The 16,982-nt window shown below is 44.9% G+C and overlaps 2 protein-coding genes across 16 annotated transcripts in view; both read right to left on the reverse strand.

The window, feature by feature from the left end:
• LOC142885621 (rho GTPase-activating protein 12-like) overlaps positions 1-1,007 on the reverse strand; it is a 38,388-nt gene extending 37,381 nt beyond the window's left edge. For 4 of the 15 annotated variants that reach the window (XM_076022259.1, XM_076022269.1, XM_076022266.1 and 1 more), the window contains exon 1: positions 548-1,007. The gene's annotated coding sequence lies outside the window, so the exon portion shown is untranslated. The remainder of the gene's footprint in view (positions 1-547) is intronic. The other 11 variants (XM_076022268.1, XM_076022275.1, XM_076022263.1 and 8 more) reach the window with 7 other exon arrangements.
• Positions 1,008-1,501: 494 nt separating this feature from the next.
• LOC142885622 (kinesin-1 heavy chain) lies at positions 1,502-16,828 on the reverse strand. Its single transcript, XM_076022277.1, has 26 exons — positions 16,456-16,828; positions 12,445-12,532; positions 12,250-12,323; positions 12,063-12,167; positions 11,665-11,713; positions 11,432-11,487; positions 11,254-11,341; positions 11,022-11,146; positions 10,808-10,912; positions 9,862-10,007; positions 9,636-9,784; positions 8,996-9,183; positions 8,663-8,731; positions 8,066-8,272; positions 7,734-7,877; positions 7,255-7,446; positions 7,020-7,137; positions 6,842-6,897; positions 6,613-6,722; positions 6,343-6,444; positions 6,187-6,247; positions 5,884-5,955; positions 5,607-5,711; positions 5,245-5,461; positions 5,012-5,147; positions 1,502-4,349 (listed from the first exon to the last, which is right to left on the reverse strand). Exons 1-26 carry the CDS (start codon positions 16,579-16,581, stop codon positions 4,346-4,348), a joined length of 2,892 nt encoding a protein of 963 aa, XP_075878392.1. The 5' UTR covers positions 16,582-16,828; the 3' UTR covers positions 1,502-4,345.
• Positions 16,829-16,982: the final 154 nt, after the last annotated feature.

Below are 16,982 nucleotides of genomic sequence, written 5' to 3' on the forward strand. Positions count from 1 at the left end.
TGCCGATCAACTCTGTGACAGACACATTAACCAGCTCGAAAACTACAAAACTTTTACGCAACAATGACGTGGAACGTTCACGACATTTAACTGTGGGCAAACGTATCGTAATGTACAGGTTGAATGGCGATCCACAAGACACAGAAGATGGGTTATTTCTCTTAGTGATCCTATTAAAAACAACTGTAAATATTGAACACCTAGGTCGTCAGTCGTCAGTATCGGTTTTCTGTCACTTAGCTAGCGTAATATCCCCACTGGGATTAGTGCTACAGTGTCCACAGTTACAAAAATGTTCCAAATGGTTCGCCCTGAATCTTATTCGCCCTGGTAAACACCGCCGCATAGTTTCAGTAAAAGTGTAAAAAACCCTTAACTGAAACTCTTAATCACTCCCTGTTAATGGCGAATATCGTTGTCAGCGTGTCCACCTGTGTCCCGGTGCGCCGCTAACGTTAACGTTAGCTAGCTAATTAGCCTTGTGGGGCTAAAACATTCCAGAGTGTCCTGAACGCTGCCGCAGCCGCAGCTCCGCACCCCAACCTACCTTCGCTTTGGGTGTGATGCACTCCTCTTGGGGTAGCACAACGGTCCACGGTTCTCTCCAGTGGGGGAAGGTCGTTTAACTTGTGCTTCGCCGTCCTCTTTGTCGGAGTAGTTGGGTAGCTGTCAGGTCCTGTCGGGTAGCTCCGCTCCCGTGTGTCCTGGTCGCTCCCGGCCGGTGTAATCCACAGCAGTGCAGTGCTCGCTCCCGCGGACCCAGTCACGGGCGGCTGCCCTCACAACTTTGGCAAATACCTAAAGCGCGGCAAAGATCCTCTATGGGAGCAGATGAGTCACACTTAAGGTTGTCATGACGATCGGCGACAAGTGAACTTTTGGCATTTCTTTTAGACGACCAATTTAACGTGATTTAAGCATATAGATCATTTTTCCAAGTACAACTCTCTGTCGTATGTGCAACTATATCTCAGGCAACCAAATATTAAATGTCAAATTCCAACCTTCCGCCTACTAACAGCGACGGCTCTCCCTCAAAGCACTAATAAGGCTACACGAGTGAGCGCTCTTTTTGCCTAACTTGCGTTCTGTCGCGCCCCAGGTGTTCGCGTCGCTAACAGGAAATAAGCGCCCCCTACAGGTGACAGCTTCCAGATGCAAGAATTTAATTAGCTAAGAAACGATTTTCAAGATCAATTTTTAACGAAGTAAACGAAATGACATCAAAACCAATGCAATGTGCAAGCTATATCGCATGCATTTACGGAATTTAAAACTTGGGAAGAAAAACGCATTAGGGGATAGAAATACAAAACTAAATCAAGTAAATAAATAAACAATACACACGGAATTATTGTATATAATATGCAATTGATTCACATTGCATAGTCACGCAGCCACAGCTAGTCTTTTGACATGAGCGAGTGCCAGCTTTCACAGTTTATAGATAAAACATGAACATGTTGGGGAGGGGGGGGGGGGAATAAACAACAGACAGATGTTTCCTCATAATTATTTAATCACACATACATTTACATCATGCAATCGATCCGAGTCTGTGATCTTTTCAACATCCCATTTCCGTCCATAACAGAGCCCTGCCATTTGTGCCCCAGTTGTCCAGGAATGATCCAGTACCTTCTCCACCGGTGGATCCTCAAAACTGTTCTTTAAAAATCGACCAACTATTACACAGTAATAAAAAAAAGTGGCTACACTTTTATTCAGAATTCAAAGCTCAATTTAGGTAAACACCACAATATTCTTTGCTTTATTTTTCTTTAATCAACTATCCCCCTCCCTATTTCCATTTCATATCCAGTTTTGAGGTCCATGCTTCCAAGTCTTTGCTAATCTAGATAACACATAGGGGAACAAACCCAACACCGTCCTGTCATGAACACTGGGGAGCAACTCCTCCTGCAGCTTGGGCAAATTCACAAGGAAATTTCTTTTGCTGTCGGGGTTTGTTTACAGGGCTTTGGAAAACGCTGTCCTTCAGTCCCAAACAGTCACTTGTGGAGTGTTTTGAAGAGTGCAGGCATTGTGAATAAGTGCCATTAAAAGCAATCTTTCTCATCCAAGACGACAGGTTTGACCGTTACATCGCGTGAGGAAAAAAAAAAAAAGTCCAACCCCCTTTCTCCCTGCTGGAGTTCCAACTTTTATGCACTCTGAGGAGTCAGGAAAGTCAAAGTACATTTAACTATCTATACCAGACTGTGTTTTCTTATTTCTCAGAATAAATAAGAGTGTGGTTGAAAGAAAAAAAAAATATTTCCCAGCTGTTCTGCTACAGTAGGAAGTCATAACAAGCGGTAAATTTCAAGAGGAAAGGAGGGGGTGGGACTTTTCACTCCTCGTGGCCAGATCGCCGCTTTCATCATCACACCCTGATCACACCTGCCATGCGACTGTTGTACAGTGTATATTACAGTATATTGCACTTGCACAAGATGTTAGTGTTCTCACGCTGGGGTTACAATCACTACAAGCTGGTTGCCAATGACCTGGGGGCTTCATCACAGGGTTACAAAAGAAAAGAAAAAACCTGCTGCAGAGGAGATAAAAAAAAAACAACCATAAAAACAACACCAAAAAAGCAAAAAAAGACAACAAAACACAAAATAAAATCCTACACCCCTGACTACATTTAGTTAAATAAACACTTCCTCCTGACGATGACAGAAGATTGTTGTGCAATTTTAGGACCCTCTGCTTCCCTGATTGGCTGATCAGCAGCAGGGGTCTGAACCATTGACTGACACCACCACTGCCACCGACCCTCCCCTTCGAAATATACCTACACCATCTACGTAGCAACAAAAGAGATACAGTACATTTAAAAAAACAAAAAACAAAAAAAAGCATGACAAGATGCTTTCTGCAAATTTACAACCAAGTTAGAGGTGTCCTAGAAGAAACAAGTGGGGGTGCAGGAGGAAAAGACAAAAGTGAAGCCCGATTTCCAAACAAATCATAATACAACGGGGAATTAAACCTGAATGTCACATTTACAACTTAAAAATCAAAAAAAATAACAAGGGGTTGTGACGACGAGTGAGTGTGACTGTGACCCAGCGAGGACAGGGCAAGCGCTGTGGCAAGGGCTTTGGCCGTCTGTAAGCCTGCGGTCGACGTGCTCCGATGTGCACAGAGATATAAATATAGCGTCCATAAACACAGCATTGTTAACCACCGAGATGAAGCAGAAATGGTAAGTTTAGCTAGGTAGCGGGGGCTGTGCCGAAAGGTCGTGCGGAGCGGAGATCATTCTCTTCCGGTGTTACCTCCTTCCACATATTTGCATCCTTCCCGTGACATCACCACTAACGATTATATTTCATGTTTTATTCTTAACTTAATGATAAAAACAATTGGCCCGAACAGGTATTCCGTTAAATACATCTACAGTACACTGTTGCAGGGCTTAGCTCTCGCGTTTGCCCGTCCCTCGTTACAGTGAGCGCCCTCTGCAGGGAAGCAGTGTGCAGTAGCGCCAATTTTACATCTGTACAAGCCTGGACAGAAACGTAGCGCTCGACGCCATCTAGTCGATTCAAAACCTTGCAAATTTTCTTTTTTTTTTTCCTTTTGTATATTTGTAGGTTTTTTTCCTTTAAGCATGTAAAATCTATCCAGAGAAGTTTTTTTGCGAATAATCAATGGAAATAATGATGAAATGTACAGAGGTTAGCCTACAGCATAGAGCTATTTCTCATAGTAGGATCTTCTTTTTTTTTTTTTGTCTTTATTTTTTTTGTTACAGGTTGTTGTGTATTTAAATTATTTTTTTTCAGATCTTGCTACCCTTACATTCAGCTTGGCACAGTGCAGAACTACTCGCACGACGACGGACGACGACTGGCTGTGCAAAAAAATAATGATAATAAAAAAACAAAGCAAGACATTTTGAGGTGCGCGCAATGTCGTGGGCCAAGGCTGCACTCGAGACTGCGTTTGGTTTTACTTTAAATGGTGGGTAAGAATATTTATCTTGCTTTTTTGTAAATTTTAAATTTGTTCTTTCATCATTAATATATCCAGTAAGAGAGAGAGAGATAGAGAAAAAAAAGACATAAGTTGTGGTGAGAATCCAAGAGGTGAGGGGGAGAGAAGTGGGAGGGTGTAAGGGTTTGGAGCTGTACAGGCAAGGAATATTTATATATATATATTTATAATTCAGACACTCCTTCGCAGCCCCAAAGCAGCGACAAGGAGCCGTATTCAATGTAATGGAATGACGGGTTTGTCGGGCAGGGAGGGGGTCTGGGTGGGGGTGGGGGTGGGGAAAGAGGGTGAGAGCGGCTCCTTCAGTGGTGTCGTCCTTCTGTCCTCCTGCACTTCAGCTGCACACAAACAGAAAGAACCGTGTTACTGTCTGTTTATTCCATCCATCAAGTAAACATGTCAAAAAATTTGCCAACAATAAATATATATATGTTTATATTTGAATCAAGCCAACAAGAGCCATTGATGTGATATCCTATTCATCCTCTACACCTAAAGATCTCTTAAAAAAAAACCCAACCCCAACATATTTAGCCATCTGTTCCCAGCCTGGGGTTTTAGCTTCCAGCTACAGCTGACGCTTTTTGAACCTGCCTCAGGTTTGGTCAGGGATAAAATCAAGACAGGTTTCAGGAAGGAGTGAGTGTGTGTGTGTGTGTGTGTGTGGGGGGGGGGGGGGGCAAAACCTCTCTGGGGTTGTGGCCAGTAACCTTGATGAAGTGTCATTGCCCTTTGTGACATCACAAAGAGTAAATGAGGTTGAGCAAAGACTTTGTGAAAAGTGAAGCAGTAAATGATGCACTTTCACTGACAGGATGGAGACAGTGATTATTTTTGAGGGAACGTTATTAAAGTGAAATCGAGAGAATCTGGGACATTCAGTGATGAAGAACAACGGCCACCAGTTCCTTTGTTCTTTCCCAGAGCATTTTGATGTTGTTTAAAGTGGTTACTGCATCTGATACATCATACGGTCCGTGGCGCCTGGCGCCACACTTACTTCTTCTCTGGTTTCACGCTGCTTCCTCCCCTGATGGACACCGTCTGGCTGTTCTGGTAGAAGCCTCCCCCGCTGCGGTTGATGTTGGGGTGGGTGGGAGACGCCACCGGCTGCTGTCCAGGTCGGATGGGCTTGGCTGGGGGGTGCGACACAGACGGGTGGTGAGGATTGGTGGTGTGGAGATTTGCGTGTGACAACATTGTGGTTTTTTTTTTCCTGCCCCAAGTGCTCACCAATCTGGGCCGAGTGGCCCCTCCTGGCCATGTTCTTGGCCCTGACGGCCTCCTTGATGCGGTCCACCTCCTGCTGGTAGCGCTTGCGGTCGCGGGCGGCGTTCTCCTTGGCCTCCTTCAGAGCAGATTCCAGGGCCTTGACCCGCTCAGCCGTAGCACGAAGACGCTTTTCCAGTTTAGGAAGCTCACAGCGAAGGTCTGCATTATCACGCACCAGCTGTAGGATGGTTTAGAACTCAAGTTATTTCTTTACTTTTTTCCAACTACTAAAGTAGAAGGGCATAGACACAGAAGAGTTAAGTTCTCAGATAAAAAAAAAAGGAGTAAAAACCTCCAGAGTGCAGTAGATAAGGGATTCCTACCTGTTTGTGAACCTTGGTGAGCTGCTCAAGATTGTTCTCAAGAAAGGATATTTTCTGCTTTTGTGCAGCGCTGCCCCCTGTGTCATCGGAGTCCATCTCAGCGCTCTGCAAAACAAAAAGAACACGGGGATGAGAAGCAATAGAACCAGGAGGGACTGCGTGATCTCCTCGGGCAATCCTCCCGACTTTGCCGCTTCAGTCACCCAGACAGCATTTCTGTTGTAGGTACGACCTCTCCGTGAACCTAAACAAAAAACACTGAATCTTGCCACTTCACCTTTTTCACTCTGGTTGCCAAGTCCTGGACAAAAAGTTTCCTCAAGTTGTGGAGGGTCTGCAGCTCCTTAGCCTTTAAAAGAGAAAGAAAAACAATTATAAAAAAAAAAATCTGTATATAGAAAAAAATAGAAAAAGTGCCTAATGAATTAAATCTACCATCATCAAGGACACAATTAATAACCACAAATATAACAGTGAATGTTATTTTATTCACTTAGTTGCATTTCAATTTGTAGTTTATTGCTTTGAACTAAAACAATATATAATACATCTGGACCGGCTGCCACTTGTGTCAACTCACCACTGTCTCCTCCAGACCCTTCAGGTCCTGTCTGGCCTGCTCCCTTCTGTCCTGCATCACCCTGAACAACACAATTCTCATCAACACACACATCACAAATTGATTTTTTTTTTTTGGTTTTTAATCCTCTGCAAAGAATAACTGTGTGTAACATACGTGAGCTCATGCAGCTTGCGGCTCTTTTCCTGGTCAATTGTTTTGAGCTTCTCATGCTCCACCCTGAGCCTCTCCTGCTCCAACATGATCTTCTGGTTGAGGCTGAAAAAACCAGCAGAGGTTCACGTTATTATAACACATCAAATATTCTAAAACGCTCCTCTTAGCCCCCCCCCGCCACCATTTTTTATAAAAACCTATTTGCAAAATGTTTTCTTCTCGTTTCACAGTACACTGCACAATGAAGCATGATGGGAGTGGGCGTCTTACTCTTGCATCTCAGTGATGAGTTTCTCCTTGTTGTCCAGCTCGTCTCTCAGGCTGCTGATCTGCTTCTGATGAGCCTCACGGTGGGAGTGGATCTGCTTCTCCACCGCTTCCTGAACACACAGCAAACATTTCCATACAACTTAATCATTCTCTGTCTCCGTCTGTGTTTTCCCTTCCTTTACGCACTGCCAAATTGCTGTCCAATGATTACAATGATCTGGTAACATACCTTAACCTCATTGGCAGTCTGGATCTCATTCTCTTTCTCCATCGCATGGACTTTTTCTACAAATCAGAAAGACAAGTTTCATAAGATGAAGACATGAAGAAGGAAAGCATTCATGGTAATCTTCCCCCAAACACGATGCTGGACTTGGCTACATTGGAGAGATATTTTACTGGCGTACCCTGAGCGCTGAGCTTGACAAGCTCTTCATTGAGAGAGTCCACATTCTCCTCCAGCTGTCTTTTCTTCTGCTCCACATTCTGCAGGTACTCTGTCAGGGACTTGATTTTAGCTTCATGCTGCAGACAGAAAAGGGAACAAGTCATCAGCGAGTTCTTAAAATCGACCGTCTCTCCACACTCCACACCACACACAGAGATCTGCTGCATGAGCGCTGGGGGTCGTGTCCTGCACACCTGAGAGATGCGAAGCTGGCAGGCTGCCAGTTCCTTCTCGTTCTCATCCATCTTCTTGTTGCTCTCGGATTGCGTGCTCTCCAGCTGCTTGCAGCGCTTGGCCATGGTCTTCACTTCTGACTTCATCTTGCTGATGTAGAGGCGGGCCACTGTGAACTCCTCGTCTATCATGCCGCTGCCGCCTTCGTGTTGCTGGAGGCAGAGGAGGAGAGTTGAGGAGGCGCAACAGCAACCGTTGTGTTCATGTGTTTGTATGTGTGCACAGAGCCAACAGGAAGGTTTGGGAGGGTTTAGGTGGCTCACAGCCACTTTTTCACGGTGGTCTTAAATAGTAGTAAACAGTCCTCTGGAAGTTTGACTAATAGGTTGAATGCAGAATAAACTGATATCACAAGAAGGAAACTAAAAGCATTATTACAGTGCTACTGGTCCTGAACCTTAGGGGAACTAGCTCCAATGATTCTTCATCCAGCCTCTACCTTGATGTCATTGCTGCCGACAGCGATGCCGATCTCAGCGAGGTCTTTTAGCAGTGATGACATCATCTCCGTCACCCTCTTCCTCTGATGGTTGGACATCTCCTTCAACTTCTGGAGCTCAGAGTCCAGAGACGACAGGATGGACTGCAGGGAGAGAATGAGAACCGTCAAACCCTTAACTCAGTATCTACATTCATTTGTGTTTTAGATCCACTTCAGCCATTTGGAATTTGACACTGCAGTGGCAATAAATACATCAGCAGATCTTTAATATCTTATAACAAAGAAAAGGTGTGTGACTTGAAGGATGCCCAAATCTTCCTCCTGCTCACCGATTTCTGGTTGAGCTCCTCACTGATGGCCTCAAACTCCTTGGTCTTATCCTCCACCTCCTGGCTCTTCTGATCATAGTTGACAGCCAGCTCCTCCAGAGCCTGGAGAACCTCCTTCACCTCGTCCTTGGAGGCCTCGTTCTCTGCCTGCAGGCGGTTCAGTTCTGCTTGCAGGTTCTCATGGTCGCGGCGAGAGGAAGCCAGAAGCTGCAGGTGGCAGAGAAAAGTGTTGTTAGGTTACCTCTCTCCGGTGTGCACGTTGCACTGGGGGACGTTTGCCTTTGACAGGTTAACCAATAAAGACCTGCAATCGTGTTTGGACTTTTAGAAGAAAGAAAAAACACAAAATAGAATGCATTGTGCCATTCTAAATAACTCAAGTGTTATTATGAGGGAAAAAAAATCTCAAAGTAAATCAGTTCCTAGCTCAACACTCTGACCTTCACTGCTGGGGATGTCAGAGTTGGAGCCCTGCTGTAAAATGTAAATACAGTTTGACAGCTTCATGTGTTCCCTCGCCCTGTGAAACTGCGGGAATCAAGAGCTCATGCTGCCCCTGTAGTGGTTCCCTCCACCTGTCAAACCCCCAGCACTCACCTCTTCCTGGTCCAACATCTGCTGCTTCAGCTTCTCAGCCAACTGGCTCTGCTGGTTGATTTCCTCGTCCTGGAATGTGCGGAGACACAACACAAGATCATTAAAATTCAAATAAACAAAAACACAACGGCTTAAAATGCAGATGAGTGAGATTTGACAGAGCAATAGTGTGCAGATAAGGGATTTCCCCTCTGAAGGCCAATTTAAACCACCTGTTAACATGGCAGCCCAGCCCGTAATGATATACTCAGCGTAAGCAATGAATGACATGTCACACACAACTCCATGCAGAGAGTCAACAGACGAGCTCACAGTTCCTGTCCACCCCCTCACCTTGTCATCCAGCTGTTTGTAGAGCTTGCCCAGCTCTGCCTCACACTTGTCGTTCTCCACGTCCGTCAGGCGAACACCCAGCACGTTTGGCGTGGACGCCGGCTTGTCGTTGATGATGTTGTCCAGCGCTTGCACCTCAGCGTTGGCCTTCTCCTTGTCAAACTGCTCTTCCACTGGCACACTCTCTCCTGCGGTCGACGCAAAAGTGGACAGCACATTTAACAGAGGGTCGGTTTTGGGGAAAAATGCTGTATTTGCACGACTTAAAAAAATTTCACAGTTTGAAAAAAATATTTGAATCCTTGCACACACGTTAGAGGTCCTGTGTGTAAATTCTTTAAGGAAGGCAGCCTTTCATATTTAGGCCACTGTCAGGCAGGCTTCCTTAAAACATGGTGGTGCTAGATGGCAGCTATATAGGAGCAAGACCCTTATTGATCTCTGTAGATTGTTATATACACGAGAACCATTCTAAGGGTAGGAAAACCAAATTCCTTTTATTGTACGAAGAGTATACACTTTTATTAACGTACTTATGGGCAGTGTGTTAAATGTTTACCAACATGAAAACCATTAATCAAGCTAAATTTTACACACTGGATCTTTCACAGTGTTCAATGATAAAAAAATTTTCCCTCACCGTTCCTCCAGCGGTTGAGCTCGTTCTCCAGCCAGGTGACGGTGTTCCTCAAGGTCTTATTCTTCTCCTTCTCCCTTTCATACTTCTGCTTCCACTGTTCTGCCGTCAGCTCAACGTTCACGGTGACCGTGTTCTTGATGGTCTTTGCTCTGGGGAAAGAAATTCACACAATTATTCGAGTACTGTGAGCTAAATAATACCATAGCTCAGCGGCGCTCGGACCAACCTCTGTCCGAACATGAGGGTGGATTTAGTTTCAGCCTCGTTGTAAGAGGAGGGCGAGGAGCAGATGACTATGGTGGTTCGACAGTTGCCACCCAGCGAGTCCTGCAGAATACGGGTCATCTTGCTGTCTCGGTAGGGGATGTAGACCTGGTGTACACGGCAGGATAACAACAGGGAGTGAGGAAATAATGGAACGCCCGTTTACTTTCACACACATTTCTTTTCACGTGTGAAGCTTGCTAGCAAGATCGGCGCGTATGTGAATTTTAAGCAGCCCTCATTAGGGATCATTGTACTATAATTCCTGGCCAAACTGCTCTGACTGAAATGAATGCAGTGGCATTTGGTTTCATCAACATTCAGAATCTTGTGGCTTCAGGTGAAGTTAATCTGATCTGATAAATGATACACGCAGCCCCTCTGTACTCTGTAAGATGCCAGGCATCTCTGCACAACGGGTCAATTGTTCTAAAGCCCCACCAATGTACCAGCAACTGTCAGCCTCAGGTTGTTTACTGAGCAGAGAGAACAGAGAACAAAATAACGGTTGATCAGAGTGTTAAGTGTGAAATCGCTCTGAAGTGGCTCAAAGAGAAAGACGGCTGCCTGAAGCAAGTTTTTTTTTCTCTATCAGTTGAAGTTGTTTCTGCAGCACAAAGGACTTGTTGAGCGCTGAAATTGGACTTTCACAGAGGCATAACTGAAAAAGATACTTGTTTACTCACATACACACCTTAGCCTCAGAAACACCAACACTTCCACTCATGCCTGCACTAACACCAACAATGTACTACTGTGTGTGACATTTGTTTGAGCTTAAGTGGGCATAGAATAGTGCTCACATAAATTTAGACTCATTCAATGAAGAAGTGAAGCCTCGCAGAGGGACTGGCAAATTACGAGCGGCGCTTTTGTTACTGAACAAGAGAGAGGGTTGAGGTACTCACACTTCCTTCAGCCAGAGCAGAGATGACGTTTCCCAGAGACGACAGGGACTTGTTGATGTTCTTGGCCTCGTCGAGCACGGCTCCCTCTGCTCCTGTTTTACTGACCTACGAGATAGAACAAAGTGTTTTAAACCTAATGGCGTTAGAAACAGAGGGTCACAAATCAACAGCTGCGTACAACGAGGACAGCTTGTTTGCTCTGATTTTTTTGTACCTTTTCACTGCCAGCCAGATCCACCAGGTAGAGTTTGCCGCTGAGCTTCTGCTCCGTCTGAGTGTTCTCCTGTTTGACGTTTATCAGGAAGATGCTGTGACTCCTGGAGCTGTGCTCGTTCATGTCTACGAGGAAACAAGCGATGGCCGTGAGGTCAAAAACATGATGGTCACAACAACAGTGAAGTTGTTTTTTACGGAGTAAGTGGCAGTGAAGTAACAGTGAAGCTTACTTGTAACTGCTACGTGTCTGTTTGATTTGCCTTCATCAATCGTGTCCATCACTTCCTCGGGGCTGCAGACAAACCTCTCAGTGCAGCCCTTTGAAGGAAATACAAAACATGAGGGGTTTTTCTTGAATAAAAGTCCACCTGATATCCACCAGACAATGAAATAATGGTCAATTCTCACCTTCACATAAGGTACTCTGTTTTTATCTTCATGCACAGACAGGTTGGTTTTTGACACTGGGGAAGGAAGGAAAATGTTGGTACTACATCTGAGCAACATGTTGCAATGTTTTTATTTAACATTTTGGAGCAGATGAGCTGACGGCCATTTCGTTTTTCTGACTAAAAGCAGAATGTATTGATATTTACACAGCAACCCCATTTTCTTTAACTGTTTAACACCTAAGTACTTACCATCCAAAAGGTCCCGGATTTTGTCTAGATAGATTTCAAAATATGAAACCTATGGACAGAAAAAAAAAATTTTTCAATATCCAGCAAACAGAATTTAAATCAGAATTTGATAACTCGTCTTAATTGCTACAGTGCCATATCCTTTTTTTTATAGGATAAATTCATGTACATTTACTTGCATGCTGCAAATCAGATTGTTACACATGTTACCTGAATTAAAGATCTATCTTTATAATTATTTATACAACTCTGAAAGGCCTTCAGTATTTCCTAACTAGAACTGTGAGTTTGGCTGGTGATGCGGTAGCAGCTGCAGCAGCTCCCAGTGAAGCTTTATTAACACTTATTTTGTCTTAATAACACTCAAACAGGAAGAAAATGCATCTTATGCAACTCACTTTGATATGAAACTCCAGGTTTTCATCCATGGAATAGATGTAGTTGAAGATATCTTGCACTATTCTGGGAATGATACCCATTGAGTCTGTGTCATGGAGATTCCCCTAAACACACACAAACAAAGTGAGGTCATTACAAATGTCGATTCATCTCATTCAATCATCAACACACGTTAGTTATCCTTACCTCCATGGTGTGTGTTTTTCCAGATGAAGTCTGTCCATATGCAAAGATTGTCCCATTGTAACCCTCCAGGACATCTGCAGGACATCGCAAACAACTTGGTCAAGGAAAAAAATTCAATGGCTTATATTCGATTTCTCTTCTGCACATGGCTCTAGATAACGGGCGTGGCGAGTGAACGCCAACATCAATACAGACCTTTGACAATTTTCTGAGCGCAGGCATTGTACACCTGCTCCTGTGTTGTGTTTGACTGGAACACTCTGTCAAACATGTAGGGCTTGCCCTGGAGAAAAGACATGAAGAATGAGCGGTTAGCAGTGACGATGCCGACAGTGATGTGAAAACACTGCTGCGTGTCCAGAGGAAAAGGCTGTCATCTTTTTAAATCCTTGCAGTCAGTAATTCCTGAATGGTTTGCTTTTAATGACAAGATAGATGTACAGTAAACGAATATGGACGCTGCTAATAATGGGATTGTTAAAAAAATAAAATAAAAAATAAATAAAAATAAAAAGTCCCATTATTTAAAAAAGAATTAAAGAAAACAGTCTTTTCAATGGCACCTACAAGTGAAAAGAAGCCGGGCGTCGCATCCCACCTGACAGGCCAATCTTCAAACCACAATCAAGTGAGATCGGAATCAATAGTTAGATTTGCAAGGAACGAAACAATCTGAAGCCAACAGCAATTCTGAGGGGCAAATCAGATGTCATGCTGACTTCAAGAGTTGGGGGTTGACTCATCGGTTCTGCGGCCTGCAGGGTGGGGTTCCAGTGGAGCTGGAATACTTAAGTCAATGCCAGATTCAATGTTATCGAAATCTGTCAGAGACAGCTGTGGAAAATATCGTCAGGCAGCTGGCAGCTCCTCTGAGTTGCTGTCCATCAGGGCTCTTTCATTAGCCCCAGATCTGTGTGTAAATACATTCATAGCTCTCGATGGAGTCGTACGTACGCCAGGAAAACACGATGGCACCTTCACAGTGCCGCAATCGCTCCGACTACAGGCGCTGCCGTGCCCTCAGTTTGCACTCCCCGTTATAATCCCCTCTGACGGACGGTCACATTCAGCTCGGTGCGGCGCCGTCCTGCAGCAACTTAAGACGTTGATAATTCACTCCTGCAAGTCACATCCTGGCAATTAACCCCGACGACAACACAAGGGCTGAGCCACTATCAGGACCTCCAGGTGCAGCTGGGAGACAATAGCACAGACGGAGTTCAAGGTCCTCATTACCTACAGTCCCGTCTGAGGGGATTACTTGCTGAAAATGTAATTACAGTTAAAAGCATTGTCACAGTATTAATAAGAGGTCGCTCACGTTTCGGCTTCCTATGAAACTTGACCGCATTTAGCTACTTAAAAGACAGACACATACAATGCAAGGTGATTCCGTTGAATTAATGTATGAAATCTGGTGGGGTTTGCGGCTAAGTAAGTGAATGAAAGATGAGTCCAGGTACTGTTGCCCTCAGACAAGTGTGAACCGCCACTATGCTAATTGTTTGTTTAAATGCATTAGGAGCACGTTTTCTTAGAGACCTAATCCTTTTCTTCAGATTTATCCCTCACGCACCTCAGCCACTTCACCATGGGAAAGAAGCTCAGCTGTGTCCTTGCAGGACATTACGCTGCTTGTATGGCATGAGGAGACTTGGTGGCAGTGCATGTGGGAATCACCTGATCTTTCACGTGCAAAGCCGTCAAAAGAAATGGACACATGAATAATTAACCTGCTGCATACTCGCACTACGCTGGCAGCTTGGTACACAGAGCTCGTTATATCACCCACAGCACCTCGCTTGGAAAATACAACTACAACCATTTCTGGGTGGAGAGCTGCTGTGTGGTGACCTGACTGTACAGTTGGGAGGTGTTTGCAGGAGAAATTCCAAGCAACGTAATCTGGAGGATTTCAGCGTTGATGTCTGCGATGTCTGCAGATGAGATGTCAAAACTGCCTTTACCCTCTTTGAAGGAAAACATTTAGATTCTTTCTTGCAGAGAAAAAGCACAAAGTTGAGGAGATACCAACTAATTTTACTTGCACTTTATATTTTGGATAAAAAAAAAACTGATTACAATTTAAATGCTTGTATTTCTTTTCTTTTTCAGTTAATTCACAGTATTGAGAACTTAAGCCCTCAATGGAGACAGGAACTGTCTTGGCACAGAAAACAGGATGCCCAGTCTGTCCTGGTCAGTCAGTTTCTCCACTAGCTGAATGTTGGTGTGGAAGGCTCCACCCTAATTCAGTGCCAACACCCATGTATAGAGCTCAAAACAAATTGGGAAAAAAAAGACCTTGCGGTGAATAAAATCATCTGTAAAAAACAAACATTGCGACAATAATTACCTTCCTCGCTCAGAGCGATAGCCCAGTGCCCACCCAACTCCCTGTTCTGATTGGTTTAACAGCTGGTTACCAGGAGAGAAAACACAGAGGGATTACCCAGCAGGCCCTGCTCCTGCTTATGGCCACTGTGAGTGTTGTGCAGTGTTGTAAGCAGATGCACCAGAGGAGGCAAGTAGGTTCCGGCCTGCAACACTTGTGTCCTCCACAATGTTGGCTGGTATTTTGGCACTATGACTGGCACTCTGAACTGGGCTGGGTCACTTCATGTCTGAGGGGCTCAGACAGGAGGTCTGCTGTTAGCAAAACAGCCAAAGACAAAGACACTGGCACCACAACTAATCATGGCGTCACTAAAGCCACAACCAGATTCTCTCCTGTTGAGGTGTAACGGAATAGTCCTAATACAGTTGGTTGTGAGCTGTCACAGCGGCAGTTAATACATAAGGAAGTATGGACGATACTTAACTCGACCACACGAGGAGACTCCTAAGTAGGTTTCTATTGCCTTGTAAACTCTGATAATACATAGGTTGACCCCAGATACTGAAGTCTGGAAGAAAACAGAGGAAACCTTATGATCGAATATGATTTATTTTCCTTTAGTTTTTCCAAAGGCAGTGGAAAAAATTGTCCTGCTACTATATTCCCTGACAATGACTATGCTTCCTCCTGGCTACAGTGAAAGAGTAAACTGATGACTAACCTTTTCTTTACTCGTAAAATAAAGATAATCAACGTCATGTGCCTTTTTATGACAGGTTCGATATAGTGGTGCACATTATGTCAAAGCATCAGGTGGCCATAAAATCTAACCTCTAACACAGCGATGAAAGCACTACCACTGCATTAGTAGGTCATTTTCTCTTTTCTCATTGAGGAAACTACATACAGTTAATAATGCTGTGGACCGGTGCGGTAATGAACGGCGGGCATCAACTTTGCTGCCATACAAAGGGAACTTGGGAAGTATTGTAATTATCTTAGCACATGCAATATTCTCCTGTGCTTCGGACTGAGTAAAGTCATTAAATGTAAAACTGTCAAGTCACTGAGGGCCATCAAAATTCACTGTCCTCCATTCAAACATATACAGCCACAATGCCACAAGTTTGTTTGGCATTAACAGCAATGCTGTCGACAGGTCAGGCTTTTTAACCTTTGGGGTCTTAAATCGAACTTAACAAACGGTTCATTACGAAATCACCGTTCTGTCAGCAAAATGTTAGACCGAATCAAGGAGAATTAAAACTAGCCAGCTAGCCGAGGCCGGCTAATCTGTCAACTACCAGCTGGCCTAGCCCCGCTAGCCAAGGCTCTCCGCTCAATCAAAGCTGGCTTACCCTTTATGCTGACGCAAACTGTTTACAGTTAGGGACTTGATGAACACATATGCACATCTTTCAATCATCTATAAAGCGGTGATAATACGCCTCAATGTGCCCGTGGGGCTGGCGGGCTAATGCCGAAGGCGTTTATTTAACCCGTGCAAGCCGCCGTGTTTGTGGCTTTGTTGAATGACAGCTCGCTAGCCATGACAGGGCAGCCGAGGCGTCATATGGCAGGGGCAGGGGCAAGAGGGTTTGTAACATCGTGAAACCGAGCACTGCTGCTCGCTGTCGAGGGGTAATGTGACAGTGTGTGTGGTGTAAATGAAGGAGTCACTTGTTTCACTGCGCTAACGCCAAGGGCCACGGAAGAGCGCAGCGGCGAGCAGGTCAGCCCTCGCTAACGTTAGCCAGCATGCTAAAGGCGCTAGCTACCTTAGCGAGGAGACAATCAAAAATGGCGTGCAGCTTGCGGCGCCGCAGAGCTCCGACACAACGGCCAGCAGCACGGCAAAAAACACTTACCGCGATAACGACTGTTTCATCCCCTTGGAACTTGGGGATATATCTGTCGCCTCTGGTCACCTCGGAGCTGTTGAGGGGCCTGAATCGGCACATCACTTTGATGGTGCACTCCGCCGGGTCGGCCATCTTCCACGGTTTACGAATGGAAATTCACCGACCAAACAAAAAAAATAAAGTGTATCCTGGATCCCAGGAACGGCCGTGCGGGGGCAAAAAGGGAGGCCGAGCCCCTGGTTTCCGATCTCAGATTCCGGAAAGAGTGACTATCGGTCTTATGTTACGCCAAAATAATCTTTGTTTTCCTCCTAGTCACTTCCCCCTGCTGTTACGAGGCCATGATACCGGTGGATCAGCGGCTGGCCACCTCACCCCTCCTGCTGCTGTGGATGTGGTTCACAATGACGTCACCCCGACGGCACTCCCTGTGTTGTTGTAATGGAGCACTCAATTATCTACGGACGGCAACTAAAAAAAATGGGGGAGAAAGAAGGCCCGAGGAAACGCGAAACTGTGCTACGTTCACACCC

This window comes from Nelusetta ayraudi, unplaced genomic scaffold, assembly GCF_046127955.1.
Source record: "Nelusetta ayraudi isolate G7.1 ecotype Tasmania unplaced genomic scaffold, CSIRO-AGI_Nayr_v1 ptg000011l, whole genome shotgun sequence".
Classification (NCBI taxonomy): domain Eukaryota; kingdom Metazoa; phylum Chordata; class Actinopteri; order Tetraodontiformes; family Monacanthidae; genus Nelusetta; species Nelusetta ayraudi.

What these genes read in the sequence shown, in the direction of transcription:
- LOC142885622 (XM_076022277.1), bottom strand. Translation starts at nt 16,581, where the DNA reads ATGGCCGACCCGGCGGAGTGCACCATCAAAGTGATGTGCCGATTCAGG. An exon ending in AGACTGCCAATGAGGTTAAG is followed by an intron (nt 6,723 to 6,841) that starts GTATGTTACCAG and finishes CTGTGTGTTCAG; the next exon opens with GAAGCGGTGGAGAAGCAGAT. An exon ending in AGGGTCTGGAGGAGACAGTG is followed by an intron (nt 5,956 to 6,186) that starts GTGAGTTGACAC and finishes TCTCTTTTAAAG; the next exon opens with GCTAAGGAGCTGCAGACCCT.